The sequence below is a fragment of the Leucopleurus acutus genome (genome assembly GCF_964270905.1).
Source record: "Leucopleurus acutus genome assembly, chromosome: 18".
Classification (NCBI taxonomy): Eukaryota; Metazoa; Chordata; class Mammalia; order Artiodactyla; family Delphinidae; genus Leucopleurus; species Leucopleurus acutus.
The window spans coordinates 24,621,141-24,635,645 of record NC_139160.1 but is presented as its reverse complement, the minus strand read 5'-3'; the positions used below and the strand labels follow the sequence as shown (position 1 = coordinate 24,635,645).

The 14,505-nt window shown below is 39.9% G+C and overlaps 1 protein-coding gene across 1 annotated transcript in view; it reads right to left on the bottom strand.

The window, feature by feature from the left end:
• VWA8 (von Willebrand factor A domain containing 8) overlaps window positions 1–14,505 on the bottom strand; it is a 370,368-nt gene that overhangs the window by 230,018 nt on the left and 125,845 nt on the right. The window contains exons 15-16 of the mRNA XM_082859564.1: window positions 4,202–4,370; window positions 1,596–1,673 (exon numbers count right to left, since the gene is read on the bottom strand). Of these exons, the coding sequence (XP_082715690.1) occupies window positions 1,596–1,673; window positions 4,202–4,370 (247 nt within the window). The remainder of the gene's footprint in view (window positions 1–1,595; window positions 1,674–4,201; window positions 4,371–14,505) is intronic.

Here is a 14,505-nt window from a genome sequence, read left to right as displayed (position 1 = left end):
TGACACTGAATTCAGGCTTCACATTTCATTCCAGTGATCAGTAAGGACTTCTCATGAGTTTAAAAAATACCACATCAGGGCTTCCCTGGTGGCGCAGTGGTTGAGAGTCCGCCTGCCGATGCAGGGGACACGGGTTCGTGCCCCAGCCATGGCCGCTGAGCCTGCGCGTCCGGAGCCTGTGCTCCGCAACGGGAGAGGCCACAACGGTGAGAGGCCCGCATACCGCAAAAAAAAAAAAAAAGAAAAAAAAATACCACATCAGTTGATAATACCAAAATGCTTTGCAATAACACCCAGGACTAAATCAGAAAGAAGTTTAGCCACTTGTGTGTTGAGTAAAGGGTTTGCTATTTCTGTTCTCACATTATTACCAACTGAAAATTGAGAATGTACTTTTAATTTAAAAATCCTAATGTACTTAACACGTATAATATCAAATTTCTAACTGCAGTTTTATCTTGCAAAAAAAGGGTGAGGATGTGAGCACATTCCCTTAGTTACCATGGTTATTCATTTTAAGAGCACACCTCAAGGGTTTTTTTTTGGATTAACATGATTAATAATAGGAATTCAGCTTAAAAATATGAAAGGTCTTTTCAAAAATTATTAAAAATAAATTTTCTATTTTTCCTCTTATTTCTTTTATGAAAACGTAATGTTCTCTGGGAGAGAAAACTCCAGGGAAATCCACTAATAAATTAATAACTAATTAATTTATTTATTCATGCACTCAGCAAACATTTGTTAATTTTCTAGTATGTGCCAGGCACCAGGATGGGAATTAGCTGGTGCAAGGACGCTCTGACCCTCCTTTGTCCCCCTGAAAGCAGGAAATGTAGCTCCCATGAAACAGATACCCTCCCTGTACCAGGAGGGTAGAAAGCATCCTTATCACCAGAAATAGGAAATTTAGGACTGAGAAGCCTATATAAACAAACCTTGTTTCTTCCTCACTTAATTACTACCCCAAGCCCAAACTTCTTTGTGTTGTCAGTTCTTCAGAATTTTATTGTTTCTTTGACTAAAAGGTATAAAAGCTACCTGCTTTGGTCACTTTTTGAGTTTCAGATTTTTATGGGGCTTCTGCATGTACAAAATTAAATTTGTTGTTTTTCTCCTATTAAACTGTCTCATGTCAATTTAATTACTAGGCTAGCCAAAGGACCTAGAACAAAAGAAGGTAAAAGTTTCCTGCCCCTATAACATCCCAAAATGTAAATACAATCCGAAATAGAGAATCAGTGAGGAAGAAGTTAGAAACTGAAGATAAAGTTGTAGGCATTAACACAGAGGTGATACTTGAAGCCATAAGAATACATGAGATTGCTCGGCACAGGAGACAGAGAAGTAGACCCAAACCTCCTGGAATACCCAAGTACTCCCCTAAAGTTAAAAGTTGTTTTCTGTGACACCAGCCATGAGGAGCTGGAAGAAATGTTAAAGTCATTGAAACAGTAAGATATATACATAGGAGAAAGCATAGCATAAGGGATAAATATATCAGCTTAAAACATAGATTTTAAAGCACTGAACTCTAAGAATATAAAGCAGCATGTCAACAACAGAAAATCCTATGGAAAATAACCCAGACTTACTGTTGGATCCTGTGTCTCTCTGAGTTTGTGTGTAAATGATAACAATTTGTCCAAAGCTTCCTGAGGCATATTTGGGACCTATTTTATAAGAGAATTAAGGAAAGAAAGAATAAATTGGGATATATGATCAATCAACCAGAAATTATGGCTACTTATCAAACAATATTAGAATTATAATTTTTGAAATCTCTGATTATAGGTATCATGTTTAACCTGTGGATAAATTTGCTTATTCATTTTCTCAGGAAACACATCTGCCTCTGCTTTCTCTTTAAGAATCAGGTAAAAAAGATGTGGTACATATATACAATTGAATACTCCTCAGCCACAAAAAAGAATGAAATAATGCCGTTTGCAGCAACATGGATGCAACTAGAGATTACCATACTAAATGAAGTAAGTCAGAAAGAGAAAGACAAACACTGTATGAGATCACTTATATGTGGAATCTAAAATATGACACAAATGAACCTATCTATGAAACAGAAACAGAATCACAGACATAGAGAATAGACTTGCCAAAGGGGAGAAGGGTGGGAAAGGGATGGATTGGGAGTTTGGGATTAGCAGATGCAAACTGGCATATACAGAATGGATAAACAACAAGGTCCTTCTATATAGCACAGGGAACTATATTCAATATCCTGTGATAAACCATAATGAAAAAGAATGTGAAAAAGAATGTATATATATGTATAACTAAGTACCTTGCTGTACAGCAGTAACTAACACAATATTATAAATCAACTATACTTCAATTAAAAACAGAAAAAGAATCAGGTAATCAAAACCAGGCCACTCTTCATTTACAATTCCATCACCAGGGCAAAACTGAAAGGAGCCTCTAACCAATTAAAAACTGGCACAGAGTGTACCCATAAGAAACTTTTCATATATTATATCCATTTTTGTTAGCTTCAACTCTAATTTAGGCATTTTTCTTACTGAAACCAAACTCCTTCATTTAGTAGTAATCTTATATCTATGTCTACTAAGAGATGTAAGGTATCCTTGTATAAAGGGCGGTTGCTCAAGCTGTCCATTTTTTCAAGGACTTTAAAACCACATACCTGGTGGGTGGGGAAAGGATGGATTGGGAGTTTGGGATTAGTAGATGCAAACTATTATAGAGAAAATGGATAAACAACAAGGTCCTACTGTATAGCACAGGGAATTATATTCAATATCCTGTGATAAACCATAATGGAAAAGAATACGAATAAGAATGTATATATGTGCATTACTGAATCACTTTGCTGTACAGTAGAAATTAACACAACATTGTAAATCAACTATACTTCATTAAGATAAATAAATAAATAAAAACCAACCACATACCTGAGGGGCATGATCTATTTATCAATGAACGCTGAAGAACAGTTGCCCCAAAACATACACTGATTGCTTTTAAGTACACCAATTTTAAACTAATTAAATATGTATTTGTATTGAATAATAAGAAAATTTTACATAAATAATAACAAGTTTAAAATTTTAATTTAAAAAGAGCAGGAGTTGTTACAACAATGACTGGTATCACGTGACTATTTCAGAAATAAACTGCTCAGGGTTTCTTTGGGCATTTAAGTAATTGGAACTTTTAAAATTTGAAGCCCTATTCAGTACATACTCATTTATTCTTTAAATCAATCCTGTGATGTAAGAAGTAGTATCATCCCCATCCTCAGATGAAGAGTCTACAGTTGAGTAATTTACCCACGATCTAGAAGCTAATCAGTAGTGGATTTGACATTTAAAGGCAAGCTATTTGACTTGAAAGCCTATGCCCTTATCCACAACCATGCTCATAAGACCTAAAATTCATTCATTCATTCTGGTATTTCAAAGGGGATGAGCGCATTTATGTAAAAAGTTAATTATTAGTGATCTAGAATAGTACGGTCCAATAGAACTCTCTATGATGATGGCATTGTTCTTTATCTATGCTATCGGCCACTTGAAATAAGACTGAGAAACTGAATTTTTGAATTTGGTTTAATGTGGCTAGTGCTACTACACTGAATAGTGCAGCTCTAGAACTCCAAACGTGCTAAACACAGTGCTTGGTTAAGGCAGACACTGCAATAATAGTTTACATACACTACAAGCCACTGGACAACTAATCAGTTAAGTATAGGATATATTACAATCCCCAGGGGACCACTACTTAGTATTTTCTACAAAATCTAAGGAACTAAAATATATTTGGCCTCTCCTAATAGTAGGAACTTAAAATTTAGTCACCTTTGGCTGAATATAAAAGGAAAAGGAATCCCCAAACTGCTTCCACATGAGGAAAACGGAGAGATAGCCTAACATTCATGGTTCTCAAAGTGTGGTCCCCAGACCAGCAGCTGTCAGCATCACCTTTAGAAGTGCAAATTCTCATGTTCCATCCCAGAACCACCGACTTGGCAATCTGTCATTTAACAAGCCCTCCAGATGAGTTTGAAAAATGTTGACATCTGAGAACCATTTTATGAGGAAATCTGGAAATTAACAGTGAGAAAAAGCCCAAAATATCCAACTCTTCTGAAGCAGGTGTCACAAAGACCTTAAAAAGAGAACAGCTGAAGGTAACAGGCTAGAGCTGGCCTCACTCTTACCATTTCCTTAATCACTTGGATTTCTTCACTTTTGACAAGTGGCTTCATGTAATGGAAAAAGAACATGGTTAAGAATTCTGGTCCCAGCCACTGCTGTGCTGTGCTTCCAGTAACAGGGGGTTCTGCTAAGGCAATGATTCTGAAGGAGGGGTGGACAGGAAAAATCGATCTAAAAGGAAAAAAAAATTTTCAAAACATAACCTTTTATGTTAGAAATTAGGTCATGGTAGCTGAAGCCTAGGCAATAATAAGGCTGCACTACAGTTACAGCTATTATCCAAAGAACAAGCTTTGAAAAAACAAGTCAGGGCACTCTAAAAACCTAAGATTAAAACAAAAGAAGAATCACCAACCATTAATATTTATGATATACCACATCCACTGATGAAACTCCATCCCTGGTACAAAGCACCATTTTGGATATGTTGTTATACTTACTATAAATTTCCTCCATGGTCCCTTGAAACATAACCCCAAACAGTCCATATTCATTTCATAGGTCCCCTGTGTTTATTCAAAATCTCCTGTCTTGCAAGGAACCCACACTATGTCAACCATAGAAATACCAAGAAGTATGATTCAGGATAAGAAGACTTTTTATAATATAGAAAATTTAAGGAGCATACGGAATTGGATTAAAATTAAACTTTGGATTGGCAATAAGAATACTTAGGTCTTAAAAAGGTAGAGAAAAGTGAACTTCTATATAACTCACTCTTTTGTCATTTTATAGGAAACAATATGATTTTTAAAGTAATCTCTTTGATAAATCTCTGCTAGGGAATCTGAAGATGTAAATATTCTAGGACACACAGAGGAATAAAATAAGACTTCCCATGCTTTGTGAAATGACTTGAGTAGTTTTTGAAGAAGGAGGTAGAAATCCTTTATCATGATCTAATCATGAGTAATATCCTCAGTTCTTATCAATTTTCAAAATTGCAGTGCAAATAGACTTTTTGAGGGTTATATCATCCTTGCTGAGAAAGGAGAAGTGAAACTCAAACACTTGCGAAGATCTTCAGAAAAACCAAAATAAAGGGACCTAAATGGCGTTTCTTCATTGCCATTAACTATCGTGGTAGAACTCAAGTTATGTGAATTGGGCAGTGAAAATATCAGGAGATAGGACACGTGTAGAAAGAATCAAATAAATACTCTGAAGATTTCAGATAAGAAAAAGTCCTCCCAAAAGAAAAGGTAGGTCCACTGAGTCCCTGACTGCATGATCTGTAATCTTAGGGGGTGACAGCATAATTTGTAAGTCAGGGAAAAGCAATTTTTAGAAATGGTCATATGAAAAGTCTGGATGAATTCCTAAAAGCTACCAAATACCATTTCATTTCTCTGGGTAGGAAAAAAAAAAAAAAGACTTCTTTTCCCCAAGCATGGCACGGGGATGATCTGTTCAAAGGAGTTGTTCTAGGAAAAGAGGAAAGGATCACAACACAGATAATGCCTGAAAGTCCTGAGGATAACACAATCACTCATGATTGCTAGTAATTAGACAGTCACCTAACAGAACCTGGACAGAGAAAATTCTATGATCTGAAAGCTAAAAGGAAAGGTTATTCCATTTTCCACTTCTGCTAAGTGATTTGCTATAATCCAGAAAAGTCTGCTTCATGGCCCAGCAACAGATGTTGGATTCATCCTTGATCCTCCTCTCTCCTAGCCGGGACAAAAGAAGGTGGCAGAGACAGAGCCTGCTTATTTGTGCTTTGTTCAAAAGTAAAGCTGCAAATGTAATTTTTTACTCAAGACAGTGAGGGATACTAAATTAGGGAATAAACAAAGCCAAAATCCAATAAGCAAGCCAAAAGAGGAAGTCCAATTTACACCTTAAACCAATAGGTCAGGAAAAGGTACCATAGATGAGCTGTAAATTCAGGCCTAGAAGAACAATTAACATGAAAGCAAGCTAGGTGGTTTTAACTAATATAGGGGGATGGTTATTGCTTATGACATGCATTGTCTGTGGCTTGCTTTCTGGTACTAACTCTAGCAGGGTACCCAAATGAGCTGGATAAAATTAAAGGGGAAAAGGGCTTCCCTGGTGGCGCAGTGGTTGAGAGTCCGCCTGCCAATGCAGGGGACACAGGTTTGTGCCCCGGTCCGGGAAGATCCCACATGCTGCAGAGCGGCTGGGCCCGTGAGCCATGGCCGCTGAGCCTGCGCGTCCGGAGCCTGTGCTCCGCAACGGGAGAGGCCACAATAGTGAGAGGCCCGCGAACCGCAAAAAAAAAAAAAAATTAAAGGGGGCAGTTTGTTAGACAGCTGATGTTGACAGGCAGAGAAGTGTATGCTGACAATAAAAACAGCCATCAAAGTACTGAATAACAGGATGAGAAGGATCTTTTTGTTTGTTAGGATCTCCGCAAAGGCTTCCTTACATATAAATAGGTCATATGGAAAGTCATTTCCTAATGAAGCTAGGTTCTCCAAGCCTGAAAGTTAGAGAGCAGAGTACGCCTGAGGATCAGCCACGTACTTTCAGGTGATCTGACATATTGGTGGGTAACACAAAGGCTGAAGCACTGGTAAATAACTGAGAATTAGGAAATAGCACTATGAAAAGTTAAAATCAAGGTTAACTTCAATTTTACTAGAATTTAACAACAAATAACAAATGAAACTAAAGATATGGATTAACTTCAGATAAACAGATATTATTTCATAAAGATTAAAAAATTTTAAGCAAAAGATCTTTTACAAAGACTTAAAAAATTAAAATATTGCGGTCAATATGTTTCTTTGGGGGCATAGGTTTTTAGAGAGTAAAGTACTTTCCAATGCTTCTCAGCAACAAAAAGGAATGAATTACTGATATACATAACAACATGGAATACCTCAAAATAATGTTGAGTGAAAGAAGGCAGGGCCAAAAGAGTAATAAGTGTGTGATTCCATTTATATAAATCTCTAGAAAATACAAGTTATATAGAATAACAGGAAGCAGATTCCTAGGGGTAGAAGAGGAGGGTGAGAAGGGGAGAGAGAGAGGGATTACAAAGGGGACCAAGGACACTTTGGGGATCGTAGATGTAGTCATTATATTGATTGTGGTGATGGTTTCATAGGTGTATAAAAAAAGCCAAAAATTATCAAACCGTATACTTTAAATATGCAGTTTTTAATATGTCAATTATACCTCAACAGAGCTTTAATAAAACAAAAAATTCAATAAATTTCTATCTTTTGAAGGAAATTATATGCTACATTTTTGTCAAATGTGTTTATTAAGGAACTTGGAATAATAATATAGAAGGTTTTTATAAAGATATTAATCATGAACTGGAAGAGGATTTTGTAACTGGCCTTCCACACTATAATACTAATGTTCCAACTCAGAACCTGGAGGTTATGCAGTCCTGTACAGAGTCCATATTTCTCCTTTTTTGCAATGTAGCAAACTGCATGGACACACCTAACACATCTTTATACCACACAGTGTCTAGTGTGATGAAAGACAGATGAGAGATAGATAGATGGATGGATAGATAGATAGATAGATAAATGTATTGCTGTTGTTAATAACCACCACTGCAAGAAAATTTTTGAAGACCTTTGGTGGCAAGGACAAAACAAAGATAAGTGATAAGAACTGAGAATAATGGTTTCCCCTTCAAAAGGAAAGCAGCTAGTCTAAATCTGGTCTTGAATGAATTTTTGAGAGAAGGTTCATTCTTGTATCAAATATGTGACACATTTGTGTATAAAAAAGACATAAGCAATACACACAATAATAAGTAATGAGATCCTTCAAAGGCACAGAGCTTAGAACTTTCCCTTGACTGTAAAATGTTTAGCATTATTTTTCAAAATCAGAATTTGCATACAGCGCTTTGTTTTGAAATCAAACACAAAGACTTGGGCATAAAACCCTAGATCTACCTTGAATTTTGTTAAAAATTTATACAGCCTAATTTTCTAGCAAAGAGATCCTGAGGTTTCTGGGGGAGGTAGGAGGGTACCTACCTCGAATGCTTGAATCGTAACTATCTTCAAACATGAGTAAGAGTAAAAGGGTCCAGGGAATGTAACGGATTGAGGATTGTGCCCAATGTCCACTTACCGTTCACAACTGATTAATAAAAACTGGGAGATTATTATTATTATTATTATAATCACAATCAATAAAAATATTCAATAAAAATGCAAAAACATTAGAGCATATATAATTACAACTGAGACTAGGCCCCTAATCTTTATTTCTTCCCTGAGATAACCAGAGGCCTTATTTTTGGTAAAATAAACTATTAGCAATTCATAGAAACTCTCACCCCCCTCATCTAGGCTCTGACCAACAGCAGGAAGGGACACATTTAGCAGCCTATAGTATTATACTCCCCCTTTCCCCAAAGAAGTTTTCTCATCAAAGTAAGTAGTTCTATTTCAGTCCTTATTTCCTGTGAGAAATGCAGGCATGGTGTCTGGTGTGTGTGGCCTTCATGTTATTTCTAACGGCCACGTCCACAGTATTCCTGGCGTCTTGCAACAGAAGAAGGAAAGTCTCTAACATTTCTTAAGCTATTTCTTTTTTTTTTTAATTTTTATTTATTTATTTATTAATTTTGGCTGTGTTGCGTCTTCGTTTCTGTGCGAGGGCTTTCTCTAGTTGCGGCGAGCGGGGGCCACTCTTCATCGCGGTGCGCGGGCCTCTCACTATCGCGGCCTCTCCCGTTGTGGAGCACAGGCTCCAGATGCGCAGGCTCAGTAGCTGTGGCTCACGGGCCTAGTTGCTCCACGGTATGTGGGATCTTCCCGGACCGAGGTACGAACCCGCGTCCCCTGCATCGGCAGGCAGACTCTCAACCACTGCGCCACCAGGGAAGCCCTTCTTAAGCGATTTCTAAGGGAACATTAGCTATGTCATTACCTGCAAAGAATACTAAGGAAACGATCAAGGTATATGACCTTGGTGAAGGGTTAGACCCCAATGAAGGTAAACAAAGGAGTCAAATATAATTGTATAGAAACTGGGTTTCATACTATGAAGATGAAAGGCTTGGTAGCTCACTGCTAGTAGATGTTAATTATGAGACCCCATGTTATCAGATTTGTCATTAAAAGCCAAAGTATTACTAATTAGTAGGTTCATAAAAGGAAACATTGCTAGCTCAGAAAGTTATCTAAAACTGGATTAATAGAATTACTTTACCTTGAGTTTTCTAGAATTTATTCTAGGTTAAGATCTATTTATTTTTCAAAAACATTTACTAAGTGACCTACTACGTATCAGGTATTGTGACACTCGAAACAACGAGGTGAAGTATAGAGCAAAACAGAGTCTGGACAACATTAAAGTCCCAGGTTCCAGTTATTTCCTGAGGCCCAAGAGCATCCTTTCCCTTCCTTTGAACATGTGAGATACCCCCAAATTCCTTTTTGCAAGAATTTAAAGTTTTACTTTTGTTGCTCTTACTTGTAGCTACAGGATTCCTGCTAGGCACAAATATGAAAATTGTTCCTATCTAAAAGCCAAAAGCATCTAAATTTATCAAACTGGGTCTAGAGGCAAAGAAGCTTAATTCTGATTTCCTTTCATTCTACCTTTGATATTTTTTCTATCTCAAAATTCCCCACAAAGAAACAAAGCATTAATAGCTGAGTTTACTTAAAGATGAAGACAAATAATAATCACTTTGCTGAACTTCAGTTCTGTGCTTAGGTACAGAATAAAAGGATAGGAGACTTGGGTTATGAGTTTCTAATTTATACTTCAAATACTAATGCCAAGAGTGACATATTAGATACGGACACAATACAGGATCAACTCAGCTAGGTAATGGGTCATATAAGAACAACCCATGAAAAAAATTAATTTTCTCACAGGGTACAAATTTCCCAGTTTTTATGCTATGCTACGTCCTTTTAGTCAAGCTGCCTGCTCTCTACCCAATGAACACAGCCTTGAAAGATATAGTCAAGTGGTTTAAAGGAAGAATCTAACCTTTTCAACCCTAAAAGAGCACATATTTATTCTCAGAAAGACAATAATGGGCAACAAAATTAAAGCAAGGTTAACCAGGAAAAGGTAAAGAAATTTACTAACAATCCACAATCATCGGAATGAGGCAGATTCTGTCATATGACTGTGTATAACAATAAAATAGAGGAAAACTGTTTACCATCATAAGAAAATAGTGTTTCTCAGGTTAAAAAAAGGGGGAGTGCTGATAAGGAAAGCAAGTAGGCTTTCAACTGGGAGAGAGATTTCAGACAGAGAGGAGAATCCAATTTTAGACATCTCACCTCTGAAAAGTCAATAAAGTCCTGACAAATTGACAGAACGTAAGAGAAAAAAGAAGGTCAGTCCAGGAGGTTCAATATCTAACTGATGAAAATTGCAGAAAGGAAGACCAGAGGAAATGGAGGACTGGTAGTGGAGAGAGATCTAGGATGACATGTACGCTACACATATGGAGAGCAACAAATCCAGAGTAGGGCTAGTGAGAACATACCATGGAGAAAGATGAAATGGACAGAAGATGAAACTGATAGAATACCTGATGTGCCTGAATGTGCCGAGACGAGATTTAGACAACAGAGGAAGTGTCTGGGATGAAAAAGTGATACACAAAAAATAAGGTTGGGAAGAGGAGATCAAGGTGGCAGAGTAGGAGGAAGCTGAGCTCACCTCCCCCACAGACACGTCAAAAATACATCTACAGGGCTTCCCTGGTGGCGCAGTGGTTGAGAGTCTGCCTGCCGATGCAGAAGACGCGGGTTCGTGACCCAGTCCGGGAAGATCCCACATGCCGCGGAGCGGCTGGGCCCGTGAGCCATGGCCACTGAGCCTGCGCGTCCAGAGCCTGTGCTCCACAACGGGAGAGGCCACAATAGTGAGAGGCCCACTTACCGCAAAAAAAAAAAAAAATAATACATCTACTGGTGGAGCAATTCTCACTGAAAATAAACTGGAGACAGGCAGAAAGACGCTTGTACCCCCAAGGGAAAGATCCACACAGAGTTGGGTAGGAAGGGAAGAGAAGCGATCAGCTTGGGACCTATGCCCCTGAGAGGGGACACAGAAGAAGAGGGGGATAACACAGGCTCAGAGATCCTCCCTGGGGAGTGAGCAGTTCGAAACATGTATTAGGCACCTCAGTCCTGGGGACTGACTCTGGGAAGACAAGTCCACCTAGCTGGCTTGCAAACCAGTGGGACTTACAGGAGGGCTCTAAGAAACCTAGACCTGCTTGTGAAGAAGGCAAACTCACTTGCTGACTCCCGGAAACAAGGTGGAGGAAGCAGACTGAAACTGCCTGGGGTTCTAGTTGGCTTCCAGAGACCAGCCCAGAGCCCAGCCCAGCCAGCACTAGGCACCCGCTCCAGCCCCTCTAGCTCTAGCTCCACACGAGGGAGAAGCCTGCCTTTGCAGAGCAGAGTGCTGAGCTGCGGGGGATGGAGCTGGCTCAGATCCAGCACAACATGTGAATGGGGTGAGGGTGGCCATTACTGGTGTTCGTGGAGGTGCCACATCAGGAGCAGTCTAAAGATCTGACTGGTGGGCTGGGACCTCCCCAGCCCACGTCCCAGCCCACGCCAAGGGTATGCTCTGGCCCCTCTTGCTCCGGCGCTGCTCCTCTCTAGGGCAAAGATGCTGTTGCTGGGAGTGGGGGAGGGAGCACACTTAGAGGGAATGGAACGAGCTCAGACCAGACCCTCAGGGCTTCTGCTCCAGCATGTTGGGACCCAACCCTGACTCCAGTAGGGCGATGACAGTCACATAGAACAGGAGAAGTCCTGGGCCACACCTGGCTCTGGCTCTAGCCCCTCCATCTCCAGCCCCATCACCTGAAAAGGTGATGGCTGCCAGCACACCCTAGGAAAAGATGTGACCCACGCTCACTTCCTATTCACCTCTCCCACCAAACCCACTGGGAACTGCACAGGGATGCTCCCACACAAGGGCACCCCTTCAAGAATGGGATAGGTAACTGTTTTACCTAATTTCATAGTGACACAGAAAGTTAAGTAAAATGAGAAGACAGAGTAACTTGTACCAAATGAAAGAATAAGGGAAAAAACCTGAAAAAACAACTAATGAACCAGAAATTAAAAATTTACCATATAAAGAGTTCAAAGCATTAGCAATAAGAATGTTAACTGAACTAAGCAAAAGAATAGATGAACACAGTAATGATTTTAGTAAGGAATTGGAAAATATAAAAAAGAACCAATCAGAGCTGAAGAATGCAATAGCTGAAATGAAAAATACACTAGAAGGAATTAATGGCAGACTATGTGATACAGAAGAATGCATAAGTGATCTTAAAGACAGAATAACGGAAATCACCCAATCAGAGAAACAAAAATTTAAAAAAATTTAAATAAGAATAGTTTAAGGGAACTCTTGGACAACATCAACTATACTAATATTCATATTATGGGCAACCCAGAAGAAGAAGAGAGAGAAAAGGGTGAAAAATGTATTTGATAAAATTATGGCTGAAAAATTCCTGAACCTGAAGAAGGAAACAGACATCCAGGTATAGGAAGCCTAGAGAGTCCCAAACAAGATGAACCCCAAAAGACTCACATCCAGACATATCATAATTAAAATTCCAAAAGTTAAAGACAGAATTCTAAACTCAGCAAGGGAAAAAGAGTCACATATAAGGGAACCCCCCTACGGCTATCACGAGATTTTTCTGTAGAAACTTTGCAGACAAGAAGGGAGTGGCGGGAGAGACCTTCAAGATGGCAGAGGAGTAAGACTTGGAGATCATCTTCCTCCCCACAGTTACATCAGAAATACATCTACATGTGGAACAACTCCTACAGAACACCTACTGAACGCTGGCAGAAGACCTCAGACCTCCCAAAAGGCAAGTAACTCCCCCATGTACCTGGGTAGGGCAAAAGAAAAAGACAAAAAAGAGAGAGACAAAAGAATAGGGACAGGACCTGCACCTATGGGAGGGAGCTGTGAAGGAGGAAAGGTTTCCACACACTAGGAAGCCCCTTCACTGGCGGAGATGGAGGGGTGGCGGGGGGGAAGCTTCGGAGCCACGGAGGAGAGCGCAGCAACAGGGGTGCAGAGGGCAAAACGGAGAGATTCCCGCACAGAGGATCGGTGGCAACCAGCATTCACCAGCCCAAGAGGTTTCTCTGCTCACCCGCCGGGGCGGGAAGGGGCTGGGAGCTGAGGCTCGGGCTTCGGAAGTCAGATCCCAGGGAGAGGACTGGGGTTGGCTGTGTAAACACAGCCTGAAGGGAGCTAGTGCACCACAGCTAGCTGGGAGGGAGTCTGGGAAAAAGTCTGGAACTGCCTAAGAGGCAAGAGACCACTGTTTCAGGGTGCGCGAGAAGAGGGGATTCAGAGCACCTAATAAATGAGCTCCAGAGATGGGCGCGAGCCACGGCTATCAATGTAGACACCAGAGACGGGCATGACATGCTAGTGCTGCTGCTGCAGCCACCAAGAAGCCTGTGTGCGAGCACAGGTCACTGTCCACACCGCAGCACCTGGGAGCCTGTGAAGCTCGCCACTGCCAGGGTCCCGTGATACAGGGACAACTTCCCCAGGAGAACGCACGGTGCCTCAGGCTGGTGCAATGTCAAGCTGGCCTCTGCCGCCGCAGGCTCGCCCTGCATTCTATACCCCTACCTCCCCCAGGCCTGAGTGAGCCAGAGAACCCTAATCAGCTACTCCTTTAACCCTGTCTGTCTGGGTGGAAACCTCAACATAATGAAGGCGATACATGACAATCCCACAGCCAACATCATTCTCAATGGTGAAAAACTGAAACCATTTCCTCTAAGATCAGGAAGAAGACAAGGTTGTCTACTCTCACCACTATCATTCAACATAGTTTTGGAAGCTATAGCAACAGCAATCAGAGAAGGAAAAGAAATAAAAGGAATCCAAATCAGAAAACAAGAAGTAAAGCTGTCACTGTTTACAGACGACATGATACTATACATAGAGAATCCTAAAGATGCTACCAGAAAACTACAGCTAATCAATGAATTTGATAAAGTAGCAGGATACAAAATTAACGGACAGAAATGTCTTGCATTACTATACACTAGTGATGATAAATCTGAAAGAGAAATTAAGGAAACAATCCCAATCACCACTGCAACAAAAAGAATAAAATACCTAGGAATAAACTTACCTATTGAGACAAAACAGCCATACTCAGAAAACTATCACACTGATGAAAGAAATCAAAGATGACACAAACAGATGGAGAGATATACCATTTTCTTGGATTGGAAGAATCAACATTGTGAAAATGACTATACTACCCAAAGCAATCTACAGATTCAATGCAATCCCTATCAAACTACCA